Genomic DNA, 21,936 nt, shown 5'->3' on the forward strand with positions numbered 1-21,936 from the left:
GTGCAGAAAAGTTATTTCAATGTCCTGTATTGTGATCAAATAAAACTAAGCAATACTGGATAAGTCATATGCCAAGTTGATTCCTGGTTGGATAGGTCATAAGTTTAATTTTTGCCATTGGTTAGCCTAGTGATTATGAACTCTTTAATTCAACAATATACAATAGCAGTGTGTACTCCTTAAATTTTATCTGTTATTAACCCCTCTCAAAGACAATCAAACAATCACCAGCATCAGCGCCTGACTTGTTCTGGTTTCTCTCTCAATATCTTTATTGGCTCATCTCCTTGATTTCAAGCAGAAATAGCTCTCCCTTTGAAATAAAATACTCAGAACCTCTACTTGTCTTACTTTTTAAAAACAATTGTTGGGAAAAAAATTCTTGATTGTTCCTAATCATCTCTCTCTTTGTAGCAGATTCCAAGCAAACACAGCTTATCTGTACTATAGTTACAGTTTTAATATTTACTTTCCTGATGCTCCTTTTTCTCAGGATTCCTTAGCTGTCCCTATTACTACAAATTGTCTCCCACTTGCCTAACAACTAGTTTTCATACTTCCATTGTAATAAATATGGACTTGTTATTTTCTTTATATCATTTGTAGGTTTAACCTTTTCTCCGTGATTATTTAACTGTTAATATTATTGCTCTTTTCATCTCTTCTTTCCAACTTGAGTTCTCTTTCTTTCTCTCTCTTTTACCTCAAACATACATTTCCTTTGTTCCTTACTAAACATTAGTTAATTTTTGGCAGACTCAATATCAGATTCGCTCAGTCAACTGGATAGTTGGTTGGTCAGGCAGACATACACCAACAACTCGAGTTCAAATTCCCACACTACCTGAGGTGTCCATGAAGGATGCTCCTTCTCAACTTTTCGCCTCACCTAAGGCATGGAGACCCTCAGGATAAACCACCAACTCTAAAGAGAGCAGTCCAATGGTCTGGTTAGACAATGGCAACTTTACATTCTGGGTAATACTTAAACATATCATCTTTGCAGCATCTTGCTTTTATTTCCATTGCCAATTCATCTGCTAACTCTCACTTTAGTCTTTGTCACAGATCTCAAATAATTCACTGTTGTGCTTTATATTCCTGGAAAGTTCATAACAAAATTCACAGTCACCCTGGCAGTCCAACCTATCTGATATACTTCAAAACAACACTCCTGTTTTATGTCCATCGTGCCTAAACTTCACTGAGTTCCTATCTCACTAAGGGACCCCAATTTATGATCACTGGTGAGGGCAAAACTGGACATGCGAGATCCCAGAGTGAAATGTGGCTTGACAGATCAGACGTTAATGCTTGCAGCCGTTCAGCATGATGGTTATTCATTCAACATTCACTCACAAGATGTCAATTATTTCAAATTAAAAAATACACATGCATTACTCAAGGGGAACAAAAATGTTCTATACGTGAGAGGTAGTAGGAACTGCAGATGCTGGAGAATCTGAGATAACAAGGTGTACAGCTGAATGAACACAGCAGACCAAGCAGCAAAGGAGCAGGAAGGTTGACATTTCAGGCCATTTTTCCGAAGAAGGGTCAAGGCCCGAAACGTCAGCCTTCCTGCTCCTCCAAAGCTGCTTGGCCTGCTGTGTTCATCCAGTGCTACACCTTGTTATGTCTAATGCTCTATACATGCCCATTTGAAAATAATTTTTAAGTAATATCCTTTTAAGACATTCAACTCCACTAAAGTGCCATTTCTATGTTAACTCTTAATTGCATACTTGACTGACCCTTTCCAGCTTTGATGTCTGAGAGAACTCCTTTTGATTTCTGATGGATCAGAAACTTTTTCCCGTTCTGACAGTCTAACAACTTGAACAGATTCTCAAATCTTGGAAATTTCACAAACTTACTCACCCTTCTACTAATAGTAAACTATTTGTCTGAACTGAACTCAAATTACTAGACACCCTGATCTATACTCCAGGATATCACAGAAGTACAACTTTGTAAACACTTCAATCAAATTCACAAGTATTTGATTGAGACATTTCAGCCAAATTGCATGTTTTCTTTGAAATAATAGTTAGCTCACCGCTCCATTTAACTTGCTAACCTTCTTAAAATATATTACCTTCACAGATCTGAAACCACGTATTTATTTTACTTCGACTTTAAAAATGAACATTCTAAATGATTAATGCATTAGATATCTTTATTACCCCTATACATTATCCCTCAATCAACATCACCAAAGCTGAATCTCATCATTATCACATTACAGCCATGTTCCATGAACAGCTAAGTACAATGATTGCCACATTTTATGCAGCAATATCTATACTTCAGAAAGTATGTAGCTGTAAAACACTCGAGGCATCCTGAAGTAATCATGAATGAGGCATTATAAATCTAAGTTGCCTCTACTTTGTACCAACAAATTCTTTAAATCTTGGATGCAGGATTCTATGAGGAGAAACACCAAGTTTACGCTAATTGTAAATTAAATCCCCACCACAATTACCACACATTTAATTTTAAACAGCAGTCCATGGTTTCTGCTGTTAATTTCCTTGCACAGAAATTTTTGATCCTAGATGGAGCTTCCTTAAATCAATTAGATAATTCTAAGAGACTACATTAATTCAAATTTCTTACCAGATGAAAAAGCTGTTTGTTTGGTTACATTTGCCTAATAGACATGCTTATCTGGTTACCTGTTAAGTGAATAATTACTGTAAACAACCACTGAATTCAATCCATTGGGATTTATGCCTGCATAAACATATTCAGACAAGGCAGATCTCACTTTATCAATGACATTTGCAAAAGTAAATCTGAATTAATCTCAAAAGCCTTACATATATTTAACACGACACGCTGTACAGTAAAACAGTTTAATTCAATTTTTAAAACTGCACATATGATTGTTCATCCTTGATTCACACCATTGTTAAAAGGGAAGATTACAGAGAAAAGTACAGCTTTGCTACTGGAAAGAATTAGCCATTGCTACAGTGAATCTGTTGAAACAACCGAAATTGCAACCCGTTTATCTAAACTATCGCCACTCATCCATAGTGTTCTTAGTAGCAGACTGCCTACCAGTTAAAGACCAAAAAAACTCTCGAAAATAGTGCCATATACACACCTGAAAAAAATCCAAAGTTTCAGTAAAAAAAATTGAAGTATATACCGACAAAAGTTTTCCCCCTTTTTAAAGTTCTAACGCAACTGCACATGCACCCTGGCAAATATCACGCGCAAATTGTAAAAGGAATGGACACTATTCAACATAGATTTCTACATTTCAAAACAATGTGCTGATCTTGAAAAAGAAAATCATTTCCTTCTCAGACAAAGCAGGACCACTTAGCACGGGCCACAAAGTCATTATCGCGATATCAAAAGCCCTATGCAAAGTTCCACCTTGTGTCATTTCAGAAATAAATAACTGTAAAGCTACAAAAGATTCAACATCCCGCCACTTAGTCAATATTTTGAATTTGTTAGAAGATGCAGCCAACAAAACGTTTCATACCTCTGAGGGGTTATTAATGCAAGTGCGCGATTCAAACTTAACTGCAAGAGGGGGGAGGGGGGAGCAGTTCTCCCACTCGACACCGAAGGCCTTGCATATGTGTGTGTGTGTGTGTGTGTGTCTCTCATTGCCTGATAAGTGACCACCCACCCCGCCCCCCCTTCTCTTTCTCTCCGGCAGACCACTCGCCTCAATGCGCACCCCCTCTGTATCTCCATGTCTCGGTTTGATCATTGTTTCATGTTATTCTCCCCCCCCCTCACCACAACCCAACCAACCCCCAACTCCCTGGAGGTAACAGGATAACGGCGCGTCCGGTGGTTGGAAAAGTGAAGGCGGCGGACTTGGAAGACCTACCGTGTGCAGTGAGCCTGTGCATCTAGAGGCGCAGAGATCCTCCTGCTCTCTCCGCTCCGCCATGTTGGTGACACCAACCTCAGAATGTCACGCACGGCAGCGCATGCTGCGGCGTCATGTTCAACGCCTTCACGTCAGACGCACAACGGGACTCAGGCGGGGCGTCACGACGTCACCGTGGGAAGACTGAGCCCTGATCTGTTTCAGGGAGATGGGGTTTTTTGGCGGGGGGGGGGGGAATTCAGATCTCGCGAGAACTCAGCTTGCTTTTTCCCGCCATTTCAATAGGCCTGTGGCATGTAGTAATCTCTCATCCACCGACATCTAAAGCCCAGGGTTCATCAGGGCTCCTGGACACCTATCTCTATTGACAGTTCTGCAAGCTACTGTCACTGTACCACCCATCCAGTCGTGCTCTTTACTTATATTACACCTTCAATCACCTCCAACGCATTAATGTCACCGTGCCGAAGTAGTATTTATGCCTTGTCAATCTCCGCTTCCTCACACCAGCTAAAAGCCTGTGGCTCGGATTGGAGACGTTCATGGGTTCTTTATCTATCTATCTGATTCTAAGGGCACTTCACCAGGGCCAGGCTTCAACAGCTGTAATTCCTTTTAACTGCAGACTCAGATTCCACACCCATATGGTGTAATGCATACCAGGGATCTTGCAAGTCATCAAGTGATAAACTTCCACCCAATTTCATTCAGCTGACAAGTTATGGAGTGGGTGGTTGCTACTCTTGATTTTAATGTTGCTAAACCCCTTTGTGACCACATTCAACCCCAGAAACTGAAATGAACAACATTCACAAAACAGCAGCCTGATTTGCCACATTGGTTTCACTATGAATTGTCATTGACTATGTAGCTGTTGATGTCAAGTCCAAAGTTTGGACTTGACTTTCTTGGCTTTTTGGACATCTTGTATATTGCTTTTCTTCAGCAATTAGGGCAGTGTCATGAGGATATCTGATGTTCTGAATATTGAAACCATGCCTACTGTCACCAAGATTCTTTTGGGGGGAAAAGTTATAACAAGAACTTATGGTTGTTTCAGGAGAGCTTAATTATCCAACCATACAATGTAAAAATTATTCAAGTGCATGGAAAAGAAATTGCTATAGTGGACATTTTATCAAGAACACATATGAAGGCAAGTGTATGCTATTATTCAAATTGATTTATGTAAAATAAGATCACTTTGGAATTCCTCGTACCATTCATAGTGTGGCACATAAATAAGGATGAAAAGGATTCTTGTTGGGTGATGAAAGTGCTTCTGAAAGAAACATTTTTATTCTTTGGGGGAGATATGATGGTAGGTGTGGGAATTATGCACGTTATTATCAACTTTTGAGTTTGGATTTTGAACTAGTGGCATAGGAGTATTGATGTATTTTTGTTATATGATTTAATTATTAACAATATCTTTCTGGAGCCATTATTTTAAATTTGAATGTAGCAAAGAAGCAGATGGCTGAAGGCTTCCTGAAGCATGAATAAAACTATGTTTATCTTATGGATTTTTACAAGAGGCAAGAAAAAAAGTGTCAGCCTATTTTGGGGTTCAGAATAACCAAGGATTGATCTTAATTTGTAATAACCCAGATATTGGAAAGCATTTTGACAGCTTCAAGAAGACCTGACTACAGACAAATGCAATAACATTTTCTCATGGAAAAGGGGATTGTTCAGAGCACTTAAGGAAATGTTGCCTCAATGAAAGGGTGTAGTTTATGAAAGCATCCAAACCAGGAGTGTTTGGTTAGAAATCTGCTCAGTGAACACCAGAAAAGCCTAAGTTCTCAGTTGTGTAAGGATTCAAGGAAACAGCTTCACAGCTCATGGGGCAGAAATTGAGAAAAATGACAATTTAGTCAAACCTACCGATCTAATAGGAAGAGAAATTTCTCTGGTTTCTAAGTGTCTGTAGAGAGACAGTATTGGTGAGTAAACAGGATTTTGTTTTGCTGTGGGTTTTGAAATCTTTCAAGTAATATTTAAATATATGTAAGTTATTTCAGATTTAAAATGTGAGCATTGGAATTAATAATGGGAGGATGAAAAATAAAAACAGCATCATATTACTGCATATATGTCACAGCAGATCGACAAGCTATCTTGAAAACATTTAAATGAAATCTCAACATGTATCATTCCTGTTTAAAGATACTGGCCCCACCTGCAGTCCCATTTATAGTGCAATGGAGTCAATATGTTGTGTTTGATTTGCAGTTATGTTTCTGTAATGCACAGTAACATCAATAGGTATAGAAACCAAACCACGTGTTAGTCTATGATAATAAAGCAATGTAAATATTGCTTTTAATAAACTTCAAGACATCTGTCTCAACCAGAACTTAATCTTTGCAGTATGTGATATGACAGCTAACATATAGGGCAGCAGTCAGATTATATTATGCTGAATTTGGTGTTTGATTCAAAAAAAAATCATGATGGCAGAACATGGACATTAAATGCAAGGGTGACAATAAGCTGGTACTAAAGCCTGAAAGGATAATACAACCCATGACAGTTACTATGCATTATTTTCTGAAAAGCTGTTCTTCATCATCTACCTGATTTCAAAGCTGAAGTTACAAGTGCAACTAAGACTAAAGTACTACAAACTGGAAAAGAAACATTTATGAGTCATTTCTTTCTCTTTAAAAACAATGGGAGACCACAACTCCAATCAGGTTCAAAAATGTGCATTTTAACAGGTGCTGAGGAACATTTTCATACTACGCACACACACACTCCTAGAGCAAAATACATAAGAAACCACAAAGAAGATTTCAGCCAATGAGAAGGTCTCACCTCTGTAAAGATATCGGCTGATTCCTCCATCTCTGTTTAGAAAGTAATGTGCCAATTAAAAAACGATAACATCATCACATCTCCTTCTTGTTGTGACTGCTACCTCCAAGCTCAAGCCTGCCACTTATAGAGCAGCCACAACAGTGAAAGAGAAGAAGTAACAAAAAGAAACAAACTATACTGTAACATAGATACTTACACTAACATTTTTAAAGAGCACAACAATCATAGGTAGCAAACATTTGAGCAAGGATTGGCACTCCATTGACATTCTTTAAGAAACTCAGTTCTTTAAAGAAAGAATCAATCTATACTTCGTTGATCAACAAATAACTGACAAAGAAAGATCGACAATCAAATATTTTATTTCTTTGGGAGACAAAGGACCAAGAAGCGTCAAATCCTCTAGTACTTGCAATGATAACCACAAAGATCCTGACAATTTTCTAGATTTTAGAATGTAAACTTAAGTGTTTGAGTCAACTTTCAGAATATAAAGGCATGAGTTTAGGTTATACCCACCTGGTTCACTAATGTCCTTTCAGGAAAGAAACTGCCATCCTTATCTGGTCTGGCCCACAAGTGACTCCAGACCTATAGCAATGTGGTTGACTCTGAACTGCCGTCTGGACAATTTGGGATGGACAATAAATGCAGCCTAGTCAGTGACATTCTCATGCCATTAAAATGAATAAAGAAACAAAAACAACAGCCAAGTCAAACAGACAACAAATTTACAGGCAGGTATGAGGATATGATTTCACCGAAACGGACTTATCTGAAATGTAAATTTCAAATTAGCTCCTTGGTGTGTACACCTGAAGCCTTTTATATTGTTGCAACAGGAGGTGATATGTTGTGTTTATCCAATGACATGTCTACAATTTATCCAGACACCTGTGATGCTAATAGCAACTTTAAAGGCAATGTAGTATTACATCTGAAAGATGATGGCAATCAATCATCAAACCTTCTTGTAAGTGGAGCATTCACATTCCAGAAAATCTCAAACTGGAATTGGATTCCACATTACAAAGCAAGAATACTGACTAATGTATTTGTCCAATTTTAAAGAAAGATGGCACTGTGCATGTATGTTTAAATCGAAGGGAACTAAATACTTCTCTAAACTAATGCTTACGTAAGCTTCCTGTGTTGGAAGAGCTTACACCCAAATTCCCAGGTGCTGAACATCTTTCCAAGATTGATGCGAAGGTTGGATAATGGTCCATACATCTTAACCCCGAGTCTTAGTTGCTGTCAACATTGAGAAAAAATTTTGCCATATATGGTTTCCTCAGATTACCACTTGTGTTATCCATCGGTCAGGATATATACCAACAACATATGAATTTTATCATGAAGATGACATTGCAATACTCAGAAGGACCAAATGTAAGCACAGCTCAAATTTCCATCAACACATGACAGCAGCAAGGAAACATGGACTTGTTAATTGTAAAAATGTCATATCAACATGAGCCAAATCAATTTCTTCACTTCAACCTACTCATTAACAAGTGTTATACCTGATCCTCCCAAAGATATCATGTACGGGAAATGCCAATACAAGATAAAGGTAATTTACAAAGAAGTCTTTGGTTCCTCAATGTTTTATCCCTGTATATTCCAAATTTTCCAAGCAAGGTACCTCCTATTTGCGTTCCTCACTAAAAAAAATACAATTGGAAGTTAAATCACTAACATGTTTTTCAATCTCTTAAAAATGCTAAAGCATCCTATTGGAATACTTTTCAACATTATGATCCCTCAAAGATTACGTGAGAAGTAGATGCATCCCAGAAAGGCACTGGGCCATGTTTATTACAGGACAACAATCCCATTGTATTCCTGTCAATGTCCTTACAACAGCTGATGCCAACCAGTTTAAGACTGAACAAGAAACTCCTACAGTTTGGAATTCAATGGTTTCATTTGTACCTTTTTGGTACACATTTCATTATTCAAAGTGAATACAAAACATACGAAATACTCATAAGGAAACGTCTCACAAGGACACCTGGATGACTCCGACTATGACTTGCAAAGATCCAAGGGCACTGTTTAGAAGTTCAATACAAACCGCTTCCCAAGTGATTACTTCTGATGCTCTTAGCCATCTTCCAAATCCTGCTAAGAACAAAGGTATTCCATCAGATGAACAATTAATATTATTGAATCTGCGTAGAAGGTAGTCTTAACATCAATCTCATTCATTTTGGTCACAGTGAAGCAGAGCAGACTGAACAAGCTGTGTCAGATGATAACCAGCTGCAACAGCAGAAGAAGATCATCTTCATTGCATGGTGTGATCACATCTAGCAGGTTCCTAAGCTGGCAACTTCATTCTGGCCATTCAGAGTCAGAGTCAAAGTAAGACTGTTTAGGAATGTAATCTTCAAAGGTAAAAAAGGTGTTAATTCTGTAAACTCTACATCTAGATATTTTAGGAAATCAATACGCAGATTCCGTGGATGCAGATAAACCAAGAGATTGGTACACGAACCCATATACTACCTGGCAGTAAAAAGGACGTGTGAACCCTGTTAACTCGATAAAACTCAACAATCAACAGAACCTTGCCTTCCATTGGAGATCACTTCTAAACCGGGGTACAAGTGTGCCACTGATATTTCCCATGTCCAAGGATACAATTACATTCTGTTGACTGATGAATTCAACTTCCAGCTTGTGAGACGAATCAAAGATACCATTAATGCAACAGTTATTGAAATATTGACTACCATATTCAGTATGTTTATGCACCCCAACAAAGTGGTCCTTCCAAAGCTTGTGTAGGTAAATCAGGTGTTCGACATATTACATCTTCTTCTCACTACCCTCTGTCCAATGCAGAATGCACTCCTTGTTCAATAAAGTAAGAGTAAAAATCCATAATAATCAAGTGTAAAGCAACTTGCCAAGATTTTCAGATAGCTGTGCTAAATCTGCATGTTGCTTCTCACCAACATCTCCCACGTTTGAAAGACAGATCCACATAGTTCTTCCCACACCTGACAGAAACCTGTGGTTGGTGATGTTCAAAAATTCACAAGATAAAAGACAATAAATCAAAAGTATAACCCAGTCAGGATATTTGATGAATCATGGACAAACCTACAAGACAGACTGGGTCATAGGAACTCATAACGTCAGGCCTAGTAGTAGAAGATAGAAAGGCATTCATAGTTAATGGGCAGTGGTAACAATTTAGCCACAGAAGTCTGCAGAATGAAACAACAAAATCTGGTGTGAATTACTGTAACACAAGTAAAGCAATGTTGAGATAGACTGTAGAACCAAGAAAATGGAAGAAACTACCATAGAAACCAAAGCAGCAACAATTTTTTTTTGAAAGGTTTAGCAGTTCGAAGAAATTGAATGTAAAGGAAAAAGGACAAATAATGAAAAAGTCACAAATGATCCAGTCCTGATAAGTTAATGGTTTGCACTGAGGTCCATAAACAAAATGAGGAAGGATTGTATTCCCTGTACAACTTAATGTCAGTTCAAAAAGATGGAAATATTACCAAATGGATCTCCAAAATTATGCATTTAGACTGACAAGAAAGTGATACTTAATTTTTCACCACAATTTTCAGAATTTTCCCTAAAAGTCATATTCCTTGTCAAAATAAAATCTAAATTATCTGTTCCTTGAATTTTCAGATGATGTATTTGAGTGAAAGCAATTAGGTTCATTGGTTTAAATTTCAGAAGATATTGGAGTTAATTTTCCATCACAAGGATTTCATTTATCTCATTCAATGGTCATGATAGATGCAGGATCTTTTAGTTATCCAACAAATTCTTATTTCAATTGTAAACACGTCTTTTGGTGTACCTGAGCCGACAATAGCATGTAAATACTTCTGGTAAAAATGTCTAATTTGTTTAAGATTGAATTATTTGTCATATTGTTACAAGAAAGGAGAAAAGGAAAACAATATTCAATTCCCCTACTAGTACTTAAATGTATTGGATGAGTCATCCCAAGAATCAAAGCAAAATACTGTTGATGCTAAATATCTGAAATACAAACAGAATGTGCTGGAGAAACTCTGCAGGTCTGGCAGCTTCTATGTAGAAAGAAACAAAATTATAATTTTGAATTCAGTGTGCCCTTTCTTTGGAACACCAATAATCCTGAGTAATGCTCTGGGGATTTGGGTTTGAATCTTAACACAGCAGGTGGTGACATTCAATTTCAGTTATTAAATCATGGTGACCATTACCTATTGCCGTTTGTCATAAAAACTCATCTTGTTCACTGATATCCATTAGGGGAGGAAAATATGCCAACGTTACCAGGTCTTCTTTACATGTGTCTCCAGATCCTATCAATGAGTCTGGCTCTTAAATGTCCTCTGAAATGGACTAGCCGAACAGACCATCTGGCATCAATTAAGGCACAGGAGGTAATAAAGGCCCACACAAATTTACAAAGTCTATTTGACAATGACCAGGTGCTTGTGCCAAAATTGAGAGCACTGTCCAATAGAGTAGGCAAGCAACAACCTGACATTGTCCATTTCAGTGGGTTTCAACTGACGATTGCGCAATATTCAGCACCATTCATGACACCCTAAATACTGAAGCTTTTCATGTCCAAATATACAAAAACCTGGACAAAACTGATAAGTGGCAAAAAACATTGATGTCATTCAACTTTAAGGTAATGACCCTGTCCAACAAGAGAGAATCCACCATTTGTCCCTTGACATTCAATGCTATGATCAATGTTGAATCCTTCACTCTCAACATCCTGGGGTAACCATCAACCAGAAAATGAAGTGGGCCAGCCATATATAGATATAACAGCAGGTCAGAGACGAGGAATTCTGTGATGTTTTACACAACTCCTGTCCTGATTCCTCAAAGCTGTCCACTTGCCTGGATCAGTGCAGCTCTAACAAAACCATCCAGGATAAAGCAGTCACATGATTGTCAGCCCTTCTAATACTTTCAATATTCACTCCCTTCACCACTGATGCACTAACTCATCAAGATTCCTTAGTGAGCTCCAGCCGACCTCCGCTACCTCAAAGGACAAGAGCAGCAGGTGCAATGGAACACCACCTGCAAACCCCCTCCAAACCACACACCAGCCCTGACGTGGAACTATAGCAGAGTTTCTTTACAGTTGTGCGATCAAAATCCCAGAACTCACTCACTAAAAACACCGTGGGTGTACTTACACCACTTTCACCTGGACTACCACATTTCAAGCAGGCTACTCATTACCACCTTCTCAAGGTCAGTTAGAGATAGGCAAAAATAGCCTAGTGAGAGATGTCTACATTCATGAATGAATTAAAAAGAAAGGATGGCTGCGATGTATTCAGAAATCGAATCAAACAGAAACAACTCCTGATATCACAATTTTGGCAACACAGCTCAACAACAGAAAGTCTTGAGGCCCTAGTAGAGGTCTTCTTCAAAAAGATTAGATTAGATTAGATTAGATTACTTACAGTGTGGAAACGGGCCCTTTGGCCCACCAAGTCCATGCTGCCCCTTGAAGCATCCCACTCAGACCCATCCCCATGTAGCCCACACACCCCTGAACGCTACAGGCAATTTAGAATGGCCAATCCAACTAGCCTGCGCATCTTTGGACTGTGGAAGGAAACCGGAGCACCTGGAGGAACCCCTCACAGACACGGAGAGAACGTGCAAACTCCACACAGACAGTTGCCCGAGGCTGGAATTGAACCTGGGTCCCTGGTACTGTGAGGCTGCAGTGCTAACCACTGAGCCACCATGCCGCCCCGCTGCCCCATGGCGCTACATAAAACAAAAAGTGTTGTTATTCCACAACAAGAAGTCGCTGATTTCGGGTTGACATAATGCTCATGATATGCAGAATTATCATTCATGCTTTTTCAGGGTCATTTGACAGGTGAACATTATCATTCTATTCTGTGTCCTAAGAATTTAACCATGGCAGTATTGGTGAGAAATTGGAGGATACATTATCTTCTAATGTCAGATATATCATACTATGTTCAGTGCAAAATATTATAATAAAGTTCTTCTCCAATGACTTAGCTATATTGTTTTCCTGTAATGATCACTTTAATGATCAGCCATACTCTTTGTCTTCATGTTCACTCTCTCTGGATTTGAATATCAGAAATCTAAACATAAGAAAATGCGATGTTAATACCAGAGGCGCAATGAAACTGTACACTGACATTGTGTGAATGAAATATGGAATTAATTCACTAAAGACTTCCTGTGTCAGCACCAGACAAGTGAATGCACATGAAGGGTTACCAGACTCAAAACATAACTATTCTTTCTCTCCACAAATGCGTCCTAACCAGCTGAGTTTCTCCAGCAATTTCTCTTTTAGTTTCAAGTGAATGTACATTTGGCCACACAAAGATTAAAAAGTTAAGAGTCGAGTAATACTAATTTATACATTTGCAACATATTTACATAGATATACTGAGTTACGTTTATTTGACATGTTTTTGTAAAATAAATGCTCGTCTCTTCAGATCAATAGCAGATGTCTGCATAAAAAATATGTTTACTATCTCAACAAAATGGTAACAAACACATGACCATTTTAATGAACAAATTTATTTTTATATTCAACTAATCAAGTTATTTCAACAGATTTTGTATGTCTTGCAAAGAGAACAAGGCAACTAAGCTTGTAAAAAGGATCCTGTTTGAACGAGCAATATTGCAATCAGTCATAAAAATGATCAAAAAAGTTATCTCAGATAAATGTGTTAGGAGTTGATTTTAATCATGCTTAATCAGGAGAGACTGGGTGGATTGGCAAAATGTTTGCATAAACAAGATCAAGAAGTCAGAAGGGCATATAGACAAGGCAGCTCCTTTAAATTTTAGAAAATCAAACTGGAATACTATCTTGATAGTATCTTGATACCTAGATAGAAGGTCAAATAGGTTTTGGTATGCATATACACTTGCAGTAAAAGCAAGTTCACAGCTTCTAAAAGGAATCAAAAAGGTTAATGAATTATTGGTCTTAATCTCAAGATGTTTTCAGGATGTGGCCTGCGAAACAGTTGCACAGAGGTAGGCAGACAACTGAAATAGTTAACGATCAAATTAAAGATAACTGTATGTCATTCAGAATGGCTGCCACTGCTTGGAAAGCTGACAGTTCCATAAAGAAAAGCTCTTAGAAATGTCCAAGCTAACAAAGTGTGTAGCTGGATGAACACAAAAGGCCAAGCAGCATCTCAGGAGCACAAAAGCTGACATTTTGGGCCTAGACCCTTCATTAGAAAAGGGGGATGGGGAGAGGGTTCTGAAATAAATAGGGAGAGAGGGGAGAGTTGGAGCGAAGATGGATAGAGGAGAAGATAGGTGGAGAGGAGAGTATAGGTGGGGAGGTAAGGAGGGGATAGGTCATTCCAGGGAGGACAGACAGGTCAAGGGGGCGGGATGAGCTTAGCAGGGAGGAAATGGAGGTGTGGCTTGAGGTGGGAGGAGGGGATAGGTGAGAGGAAGAACAGGTCAGGGAGGTGGAGACGAGCTGGGCTGGTTTTGGGACGCAGTAGGGAGAGGGGAGATTTTGAAGCTTGTGAAATCCACATTGATACCATTGGGCTGCAGGGTTCCCAAGTGGAATATGAGTTGCTGTTCCTGCAACCTTCGGGGGGCATCATTGTGGCACTGCAGGAAGCCCAGGATGGACATGTTGTCTCATGGGAGGCAGAGTTGAAATGGTTCAAGAGTGAGAGGTGCAGTTGTTTATTGTGAACCGAGCGGAGGTGTTCTGCAAAGCGGTCCCCAAGCCTCCACTTGGTTTCCCCGATGTAGAGGATGCCACAACGGGTACAGCGGATGCAGTATACCACACTGGCAGATGTGCAGGTGAACCTCTGCTTAATATGGAAAGTCATCTTGGGGCCTGGGATGTGGATGAGGGAGGAGGTGTGAGGGCAAGGGTAGCACTTCCTGCGGTTGCAGGGGAAAGTGCCAGGTGTGGTGGGGTTGGAGGGGAGCATGGTACAGACAAGGGAGTCTCAGAGAGAGTGGTCTCTCCAAAAGGCAGACAAGGGTGGGGATGGAAAAATGTCTTTGGTGATGGGGTCGGATTGCAGATGGCGGAAGTGTCGGGGGATGATGTGTTGTATCTGGAGGTTGGTGGGGTGGTATGTGAGGACAAGGGAGATTCTCTTTTGGCGGTTATTGCGGAATGTGAGTTTGCTCGCTGAGCTGCAAGGTTAGTTTTCAGACGTTTCGTCACCATTCTAGGTAACATCATCAGTGAGCCTCCGATGAAGCGCTGGTGTTATGTCCCGCTTTCTATTTATCTGTTTAGGTTTCCTTGGGTTGGTTATTGCGGGGCAGGGTGTGAGGGATGAAGTGCGGGAAATGCAGGAGACATGGCCGAGGGCGTTCTTGACCACTGTGCGGGGGACGTTACGGTCCTTGAAGAACGAGGACATCTGGGATGTACAGGAGTGGAATGCCTCATCCTGGGAGCAGATGCAGCAGAGCGAAGGAATTGGGAATAGGGGATGGAATTTTTGCAGGAGGGTGGATGGGAGGAGGTGTATTCTAGATAGCTGTGGGAGTCACTGGGCTTGAAATGAATATTGGTTTCTAGCTGGTTGCCTGAGATGGAGACAGAGAGGTCCAGGAAGGTGAGGGATGTGTTGGAGAAGGTCCAGGTGAACTTGAGGGTTGGGGTGGAAGGTGTTGGTGAGGTGGATGAACTGTTCGAGCTCCTCGTGGGATACAGTCATCAATGTAACGGAGGAAGAGGTGGGGTTTGGGGCCAGTGTGGGTGTGGAAGAGGGACTGTTCTACATAACCTACAAAGAGTCAGGCATAGCTTGGGCCCATGCGGGTACCCATGGCCACCTCCTTTGTCTGTAGGAAGTGGGAGGAATCAAAAGAGAATTTGTTGACGGTGAGGACGAATTTGGCTCGGCGGATGAGGGTGTCGGCGGAAGGGGACTGGTCGGGTCTGCGGGACAGGAAGAAGTGGAGGGCCTTTAGGCCATCTGCATGAGGAATGCAGGTGTGTAGGGACTGGACGCCCATGTTGAAAATGAGGTGTTGGGGACCAAGGAATTGGAAGTTCTGGAGGAGGTGGAGGGCGTGGGTGGTGTTACCCTTTGGAGGCTGAACTCCTCTCGAGGAAGCCCTGGACAGGAAAACCACCCCCTGCTGGCCCAACAATCCAACTGAAGGGTTTGCCCTTTCAATCTCAGGGCCTGGCACATTTCTGACTCTGAAATATATAATCATGTTTATGTATCTAAAAGCTCCTCCACTTTGAGACTCCATCTCTGCCCTCCACCTGCCGTCACAGTGTTCACCTCTCTTGGGTGGCCTGCTATGGTTATTAGAGCCGTGGATCTTGTGATTAGGCTACAGCTTAGGGAAATGGACCACTAGTCTTAACAACTGGTCGGGCGCCTGTGGGAAAATGGCTTTGCCAGTCTAGCTCCCAGCAAGTGTAAGCTTGCGAGCCCCATTTGACCCTGACATTGTTTTCCCTATGCTTGCAAGAGAATGCTGCCCAGATAGATTTTTCCTTTTCTGTGAGAGTGCAGAACAAAGGAGCATAATTTTAAAATATAACGATTTCAGGAAACACTTTTTAACCAAAAGTGAAGTAGGAACATACAACGCTCTCCCATTCACCGCTGTCCACTCCTCCCCTACCCAAAAGGGGTATACATGCCAGGTTAGCTTTCTGTCCATTCTTGGATTAATTCTTATTTTCTTGGATAAGGGTATCAGCGATACAGAGAACAAGTGGGGAAGTGGAGTTCAATTCGAGACCAGCGATGATCGACAGTCCCATCATTTATGGCATTGGCTTTTAGGCGAACACAATTTTCTCAAAACACCCAATGGTAATTTTCGACTGATGTGAGGCCCTGGTGAAATATTTTGCAGCTACGCTTTTATTACAATCAATCGTTTATGAGCTGCTCAAAATCAATACAAATTTCTTTGTTAATTATTTTTGTCTTTACAAAAATCTATTTCAAAACCATTTTGGATGAAGTGATGGTTGCTCAGTCCCAATCTATTACAGCAGTATTTCTGATATTATAAAATTACAACATTTTTTAATTGACTATCATAATGGATTCATTACTATCAATTATACAAAATTCTTTGTACAAACAGAGTTTTGGGATAATAAAGTTTTTTGATGACTGATCTGCCATGATGCATTGCACAGAATAGTCTTGAGATAACGGGGGGGTGGGAGGCGGTGCTGGTACTTTTTTACTTTTAGTCTGTATTTGATCTGCAGGTTTTCATCTTACTTTCACTTGTATTAGTTTACAGCATCTAAGGCTAATCATCTTTTCAGTGAATCATTATGCTTGCATCTTCAGTTTCTGCCCAGAATATACAAATCACATAAGGGTCTATAACTTGCAATTTTGAAAATGATATTATTGTAAATGAATAACTGTTATGCAAGGCAAATCGCCTTTGATTGGCATAAGCAACTGCTTGTTTTAAATTTGAACTTGTTATCCCATGAAGACTGCAACAAAATGGTCAGACAGATTCCACTCGTCCTGTTCTTATGTGGCAGATCACTTCCCTAATTGGAACTCAGCTCTTTAATGCCATCTCTGATGTTAACCAAGTTACTAAGGCATAAGTTTAAGGAGAGCAAAAGCCTCAAGGATTTATGTAAATCAGTGTCTTACTAGGCCAATCAGATCCTGACAGGATTTGAACCATGGCTGCCTGAGCTGTGATACTGCTGCAGCTTTCCAATCAGTCTGAAGGTCAGCAGCTAGTGTGAAGAATGGAAATGAATGCTTCCACAGACAACACAATGATAATTACAGACTTTCTGCCTTGGAGATCCCCTTTCCTTCCCACCAAACCTTCTGGAAATTTCCCCTCCAATACATACCTGGAAGCTGAAAGGGCTAGTAGCTCATCCCTTATTTCAGTTGTTCTGCATCTTCTTCCCATCTTTTAAGAATTACTATTCAAAATGTCGGTGTAACTGGTAGAATCAGCATTTGTCTCTAGTCGCTCTAAAAGGTTAAAGGTGAGCTTTCTTCTTGAAACACTGTAGTTTGTTTGGTGAAGGCACTGTCATAGAGCTGCTTAATTGGGAGATCAAGCATTTTGACTCAGCAATAGTGAAGGTACAGTGATATGTGACTTGGAAGGGAACTTGATATTTCCAAGTACGTGCTGTCCTTGTTTTCTTGGTGATGGAAGTTATGGCTCTCAGAAATTTTATTGAAGCAGTCTTGGAGACCTTCTGCATGCATGCAGCATGCCAGGTGGATATCTGCCCACTGAATTGGATGCAGATCAAATGGACTTTGTCCTGGACAGTATCGAACTCATTGAGTGCTCATGGACCTGCACTTACCCGAGTAAGCATAGAGTATTACATCACACTGTTGCCTTGAACCTTATTCGTTGTGGGTTTTGAGAACTCATGAGTTGAGACATTTATCAGGTACCTGCCTCTGATTGAGAGTGCAGGAAGCTGAAAGTGGAGAGAAGCGTTATTGAGAGCACTGAGATGGTTCAGGTGTTTTCCAAATTTAAATTTCATTTCACATTACACTGCTTTCACTTTATTCATATGTGTATCATCATCGTTTGTTGAGTCTAGCTTTGTCAAAGAGCTAAATGTACTAGCACGCCTCATGTTTGGCACACATTGGTGAATGTGGGGAAGTTAGGGGCATTTCTTTATTAGAAATAAACAATGTTGTATTCTTGTGTTCTGTCTTTACTGGATGTTTGTGTCTGTGTCCAGAGCTTTGTGTTTTGCAGGACACGACTGAACTTGTAGGTTCAGCTGACCCTCTGCTCTATGAAATGCAAAGAACGTTATCTGAGATCATCTTTAACAGAGATGATTGAAAAGTTGGAAGTGAATTCAAAGCCCTGTGAGGATGCTGCCAGCCAAGACCTTGAGATAGATACACAGTTGTAAGCAGAGGCTGGATAGGCTAGGAGATTTTCCCCTGGAACGCAGGAAGCTGAGGGTTGGACCTTGTGGATGCGTATAAAATCATGAGGGGCATAGATAAGATGAATAGCCAAAACCAGAGGGCGTAGGCATAAGGTGAGAGGGGAAAGATTTAAAAGGGACCCGAGGGGCAACTTCTTCACACAGAATATGGTGCATATATCGAACAAGCTGCCAGAGAAGGTGGTAGAAGTAGGCACAACGACAACATTTAAAAGACATTTGGACAGGTACATGGATAGGAAAGGTTTAGAGGGATAGGGGCCAAATACAGCCAAATGGGAATAGTTCACTTCAGAAAACATGGTCAGCATGGACGAGGTGGACCAAAGGGCCTATTTCAATGCTGTACACCTCTACAACTTTATGTCTCTGTGTGGAAATCACCTTTTATGCGTCTGTTTTCTACATTAACTGATTGTCCTAATCACCCCTGACCAAATGCAGGACTTCAGGCCCTTCTCCCTTGCTCTCTTCCATGCCCCCACCCTCATTTAAAGTCTTCATGCAAGTTGGAATTCTCCTGCTCCCTTCCCTTTTGCCAGAGTTCAACAAGGAAAACCATTGACTTCAGAAACAACCACACAAAGTAAATTGTTGCACATCCCCTTATAAACAAAGACAATTGTGGTGCCATAAGGCTCCTGCGCACCACTGACTTTATCATGAAGGCAGAGTATAATTGAAGATATTTTAATTTAATATAAATAGTATACAAGGGCAGCATGAGTCCTGATCCTCCACAAATGTTCTGCTGCTGAGTTAACCTCAAAACTGGTACACACCATTATATACCAAAATCTCACCTCTTACCTAATTAAGTCACCCCATTCACCATGTTGCTCACAATTGGAAGACCCACAAAACTTTCCCCTCATGGTATTTCATCTATTCTTTCATCTTCTGAGTTCATGTAAGAACAACACTGAAAACTTAATAGCATTCATGGGTGGAATTAATGTGCAATACTGAATAGCAAGGGAAGCATACAATACCTTGTTTCGTGTTTTCAGAGCAGGAGGTAGACGAAGGCTCTTGAAGTTCTGTACCTCAGTGTTTGGTGGATTCACAATCTTGTCTTCATTTACTGAATAACAAATGGATGGACCTTTGCTGTAGATTGAAACGGAATCAGCATTGCTTCTATATTCAATTTTTCTGCGTTTGTTTTTAGTAATGACTCTAAATGTGGGACTCATGTTTAAGTGAGGTACATAGTCAGGAGAGCCAGGGACAAGTGAGATCTGCCCCGAAAAGAAATGTTGACCGCAGATTTTGGAATGAAATGTTGGTGTCCACCCTGGATTAGTGAACCGTATAGCTCTCATCAAAGATACAGTGTGTGCTTCTGATTCTCGAATAACATTGAACCATCGTACATGATTGTCCTTGCCATGACGGTTTGGGCATCCAGGAATACAGCAGGAGCTTTCATAGGCAGTTGTACTAAGAGTAACAATCTTTTTGGCAGCCGGTTTTTTAATGGGAACCATAGCTTTAGAGTTGAGGCCGAACTTTTGACAGGGAATTCTCTGAAAGGAAGGTCTAGTTCCTGAGATGGAGAAACCATGAGGTCGGAACAGATCTCGCAGTTTGCCTTTAGAGTGTTCTTTGACTTGCTGGGCAGTCACAGTTGTCTGGTCTGACATATTGTCATGAGGCATTATGTAATGCTAAAGAAAAAGAAAATGATAACTGTCACAATGAATATATAGGCAGGTCAGCATCAACAGGACCAGTAATCAGTTTGAAATCATTATGATTGTAAAACACAGATTAAAGAGTGACATTTTCTGATAGCCACAGCCAAAAAAAGGTACATCCGAATAATGGGATAGATTTCAACTTTGAGCAATAGCGTTACCAGGGTTAGGGTAAAGTGGCAGCTCACTTTATCATTCTTCCAATCTTCATTTCCAATGATGTTCAATCAAGACAGGTATAACAGGAACCAGCAACTTGTGATAACCCAATTTATACAATTGTCAAAAAGTACCCGATTTGAGTTGGTCCAATTCAATTTAAAGTTATGCCGCTCAGTAAAAGCAGGACAGTGGTCGTCTGAAACTAGTTTAGCACAATTTTATGTTGGCACTCAAGGGGTTCTCAAAGGGGTTTTTCTCGGGATTGCCAGAGGATTCGCCTGTTTCAAGCAGCAACGCCTTTTCATATGCAAGTCAAAGTTGTACAAGGTATGGAGGAACTAAAACCAAAACTGCTGGAAAAGCCCTTTCTATGGTCACTCGACCTGAAACTCTGATTTCTCACCACAGATCCTGCTGGACCTGCTGAGATTTTCCAGCAATTTCTGTTTTTGTTTCTTATTTACAGTATCGTCAGTTCTTTTGGTTTTTATTAAGGTACGTAGGAACTTAACTGCAGTTTTGAAGGAAGTTGGGAACAATTTAGGCCATGCTTTTGTTTGTGTTACAGAGAGTTACAGCAGGAAAGCACCTGCGAGGAGTCATCAAGTCATAGAGACGTACAGCACGGAAACAGACCTTTTGGTCTGACTCATCCATGCCAACAAGATATCCCACAGTAATCTAGTCCTACTTGCCAGCATTGGCCCAATTCCCTCTAAACCCTACCTAGTCATATACCCATCCAGATGCCTTTTAAATGTTGTAATTGTACCAGCCACTGCCACTTGATCTAACAGTTCATTCCATGCACGAACCACCCTCTGTGTGAAAAGCTACCCCTTAGGTCCCTTTTCATTCTTTCCCCTCTCGCCTTAACCTTTGCCCTCTAGTTTTGGACTCCCTCACGCTGGGGAAAAGACTTTGACTATTCACATCCATGCCCCTTGTGATTTTATAAACCATTATAAGATCACCCCTCAGCATCCGACACTGCAGGGAAAATAGCCACTGTCGATTCAACCTCTCGCTATAACTCAAACTCTGAACTGTGGGTAGGTGATGGCCTAGTGGTTTTATTGTGAGAGTATTAATCCAGACACCCAGGTCATGTTCTTGGGAGCTGGGTTCAAATCCTGCAATGGTAGATGGTGGAATCTGAATTCAATAAATATCTGGAATTAAGAGTCAGAAAATGACCATTAAAACATTGCCAATTGTCAGGGAAAGCCTATCTGGTTCACTAATATCCTTCGGGGGAGGAAATCTGTCATTCTTACCTGATCTAGCCTTCATGTGACTCCAGACCCACAGCAATGTGGTGGACTCTTAACTGCCCTCTGGGCAATTAGAGATGGGCAATAAATGCTGGTCTAGCTAGCGATGCCCAAATCCTGTGAATGAAT

General features: G+C 40.4%; 1 protein-coding gene across 7 annotated transcripts in view; it reads right to left on the bottom strand.

Annotated features, from left to right (window-relative positions):
* The window catches only part of LOC125464971 (zinc finger MYM-type protein 4-like), a 194,792-nt gene that overhangs the window by 120,646 nt on the left and 52,210 nt on the right, over window positions 1–21,936 (bottom strand). For 5 of the 7 annotated variants that reach the window (XM_048557956.1, XM_048557955.1, XM_048557952.1 and 2 more), the window contains one exon: window positions 19,664–20,341. The exons of 1 other annotated variant lie outside the window; for it this stretch is intronic. In XM_048557956.1, the coding sequence (XP_048413913.1) occupies window positions 19,664–20,341 (678 nt within the window). Of the gene's footprint in view, window positions 1–3,862; window positions 3,962–19,663; window positions 20,342–21,936 lie in introns of those variants that run through there. One more of the 7 variants, XM_048557959.2, reaches the window with a different exon arrangement.

Source organism: Stegostoma tigrinum, chromosome 24 (assembly GCF_030684315.1).
Source record: "Stegostoma tigrinum isolate sSteTig4 chromosome 24, sSteTig4.hap1, whole genome shotgun sequence".
NCBI lineage: Eukaryota > Metazoa > Chordata > Chondrichthyes > Orectolobiformes > Stegostomatidae > Stegostoma > Stegostoma tigrinum.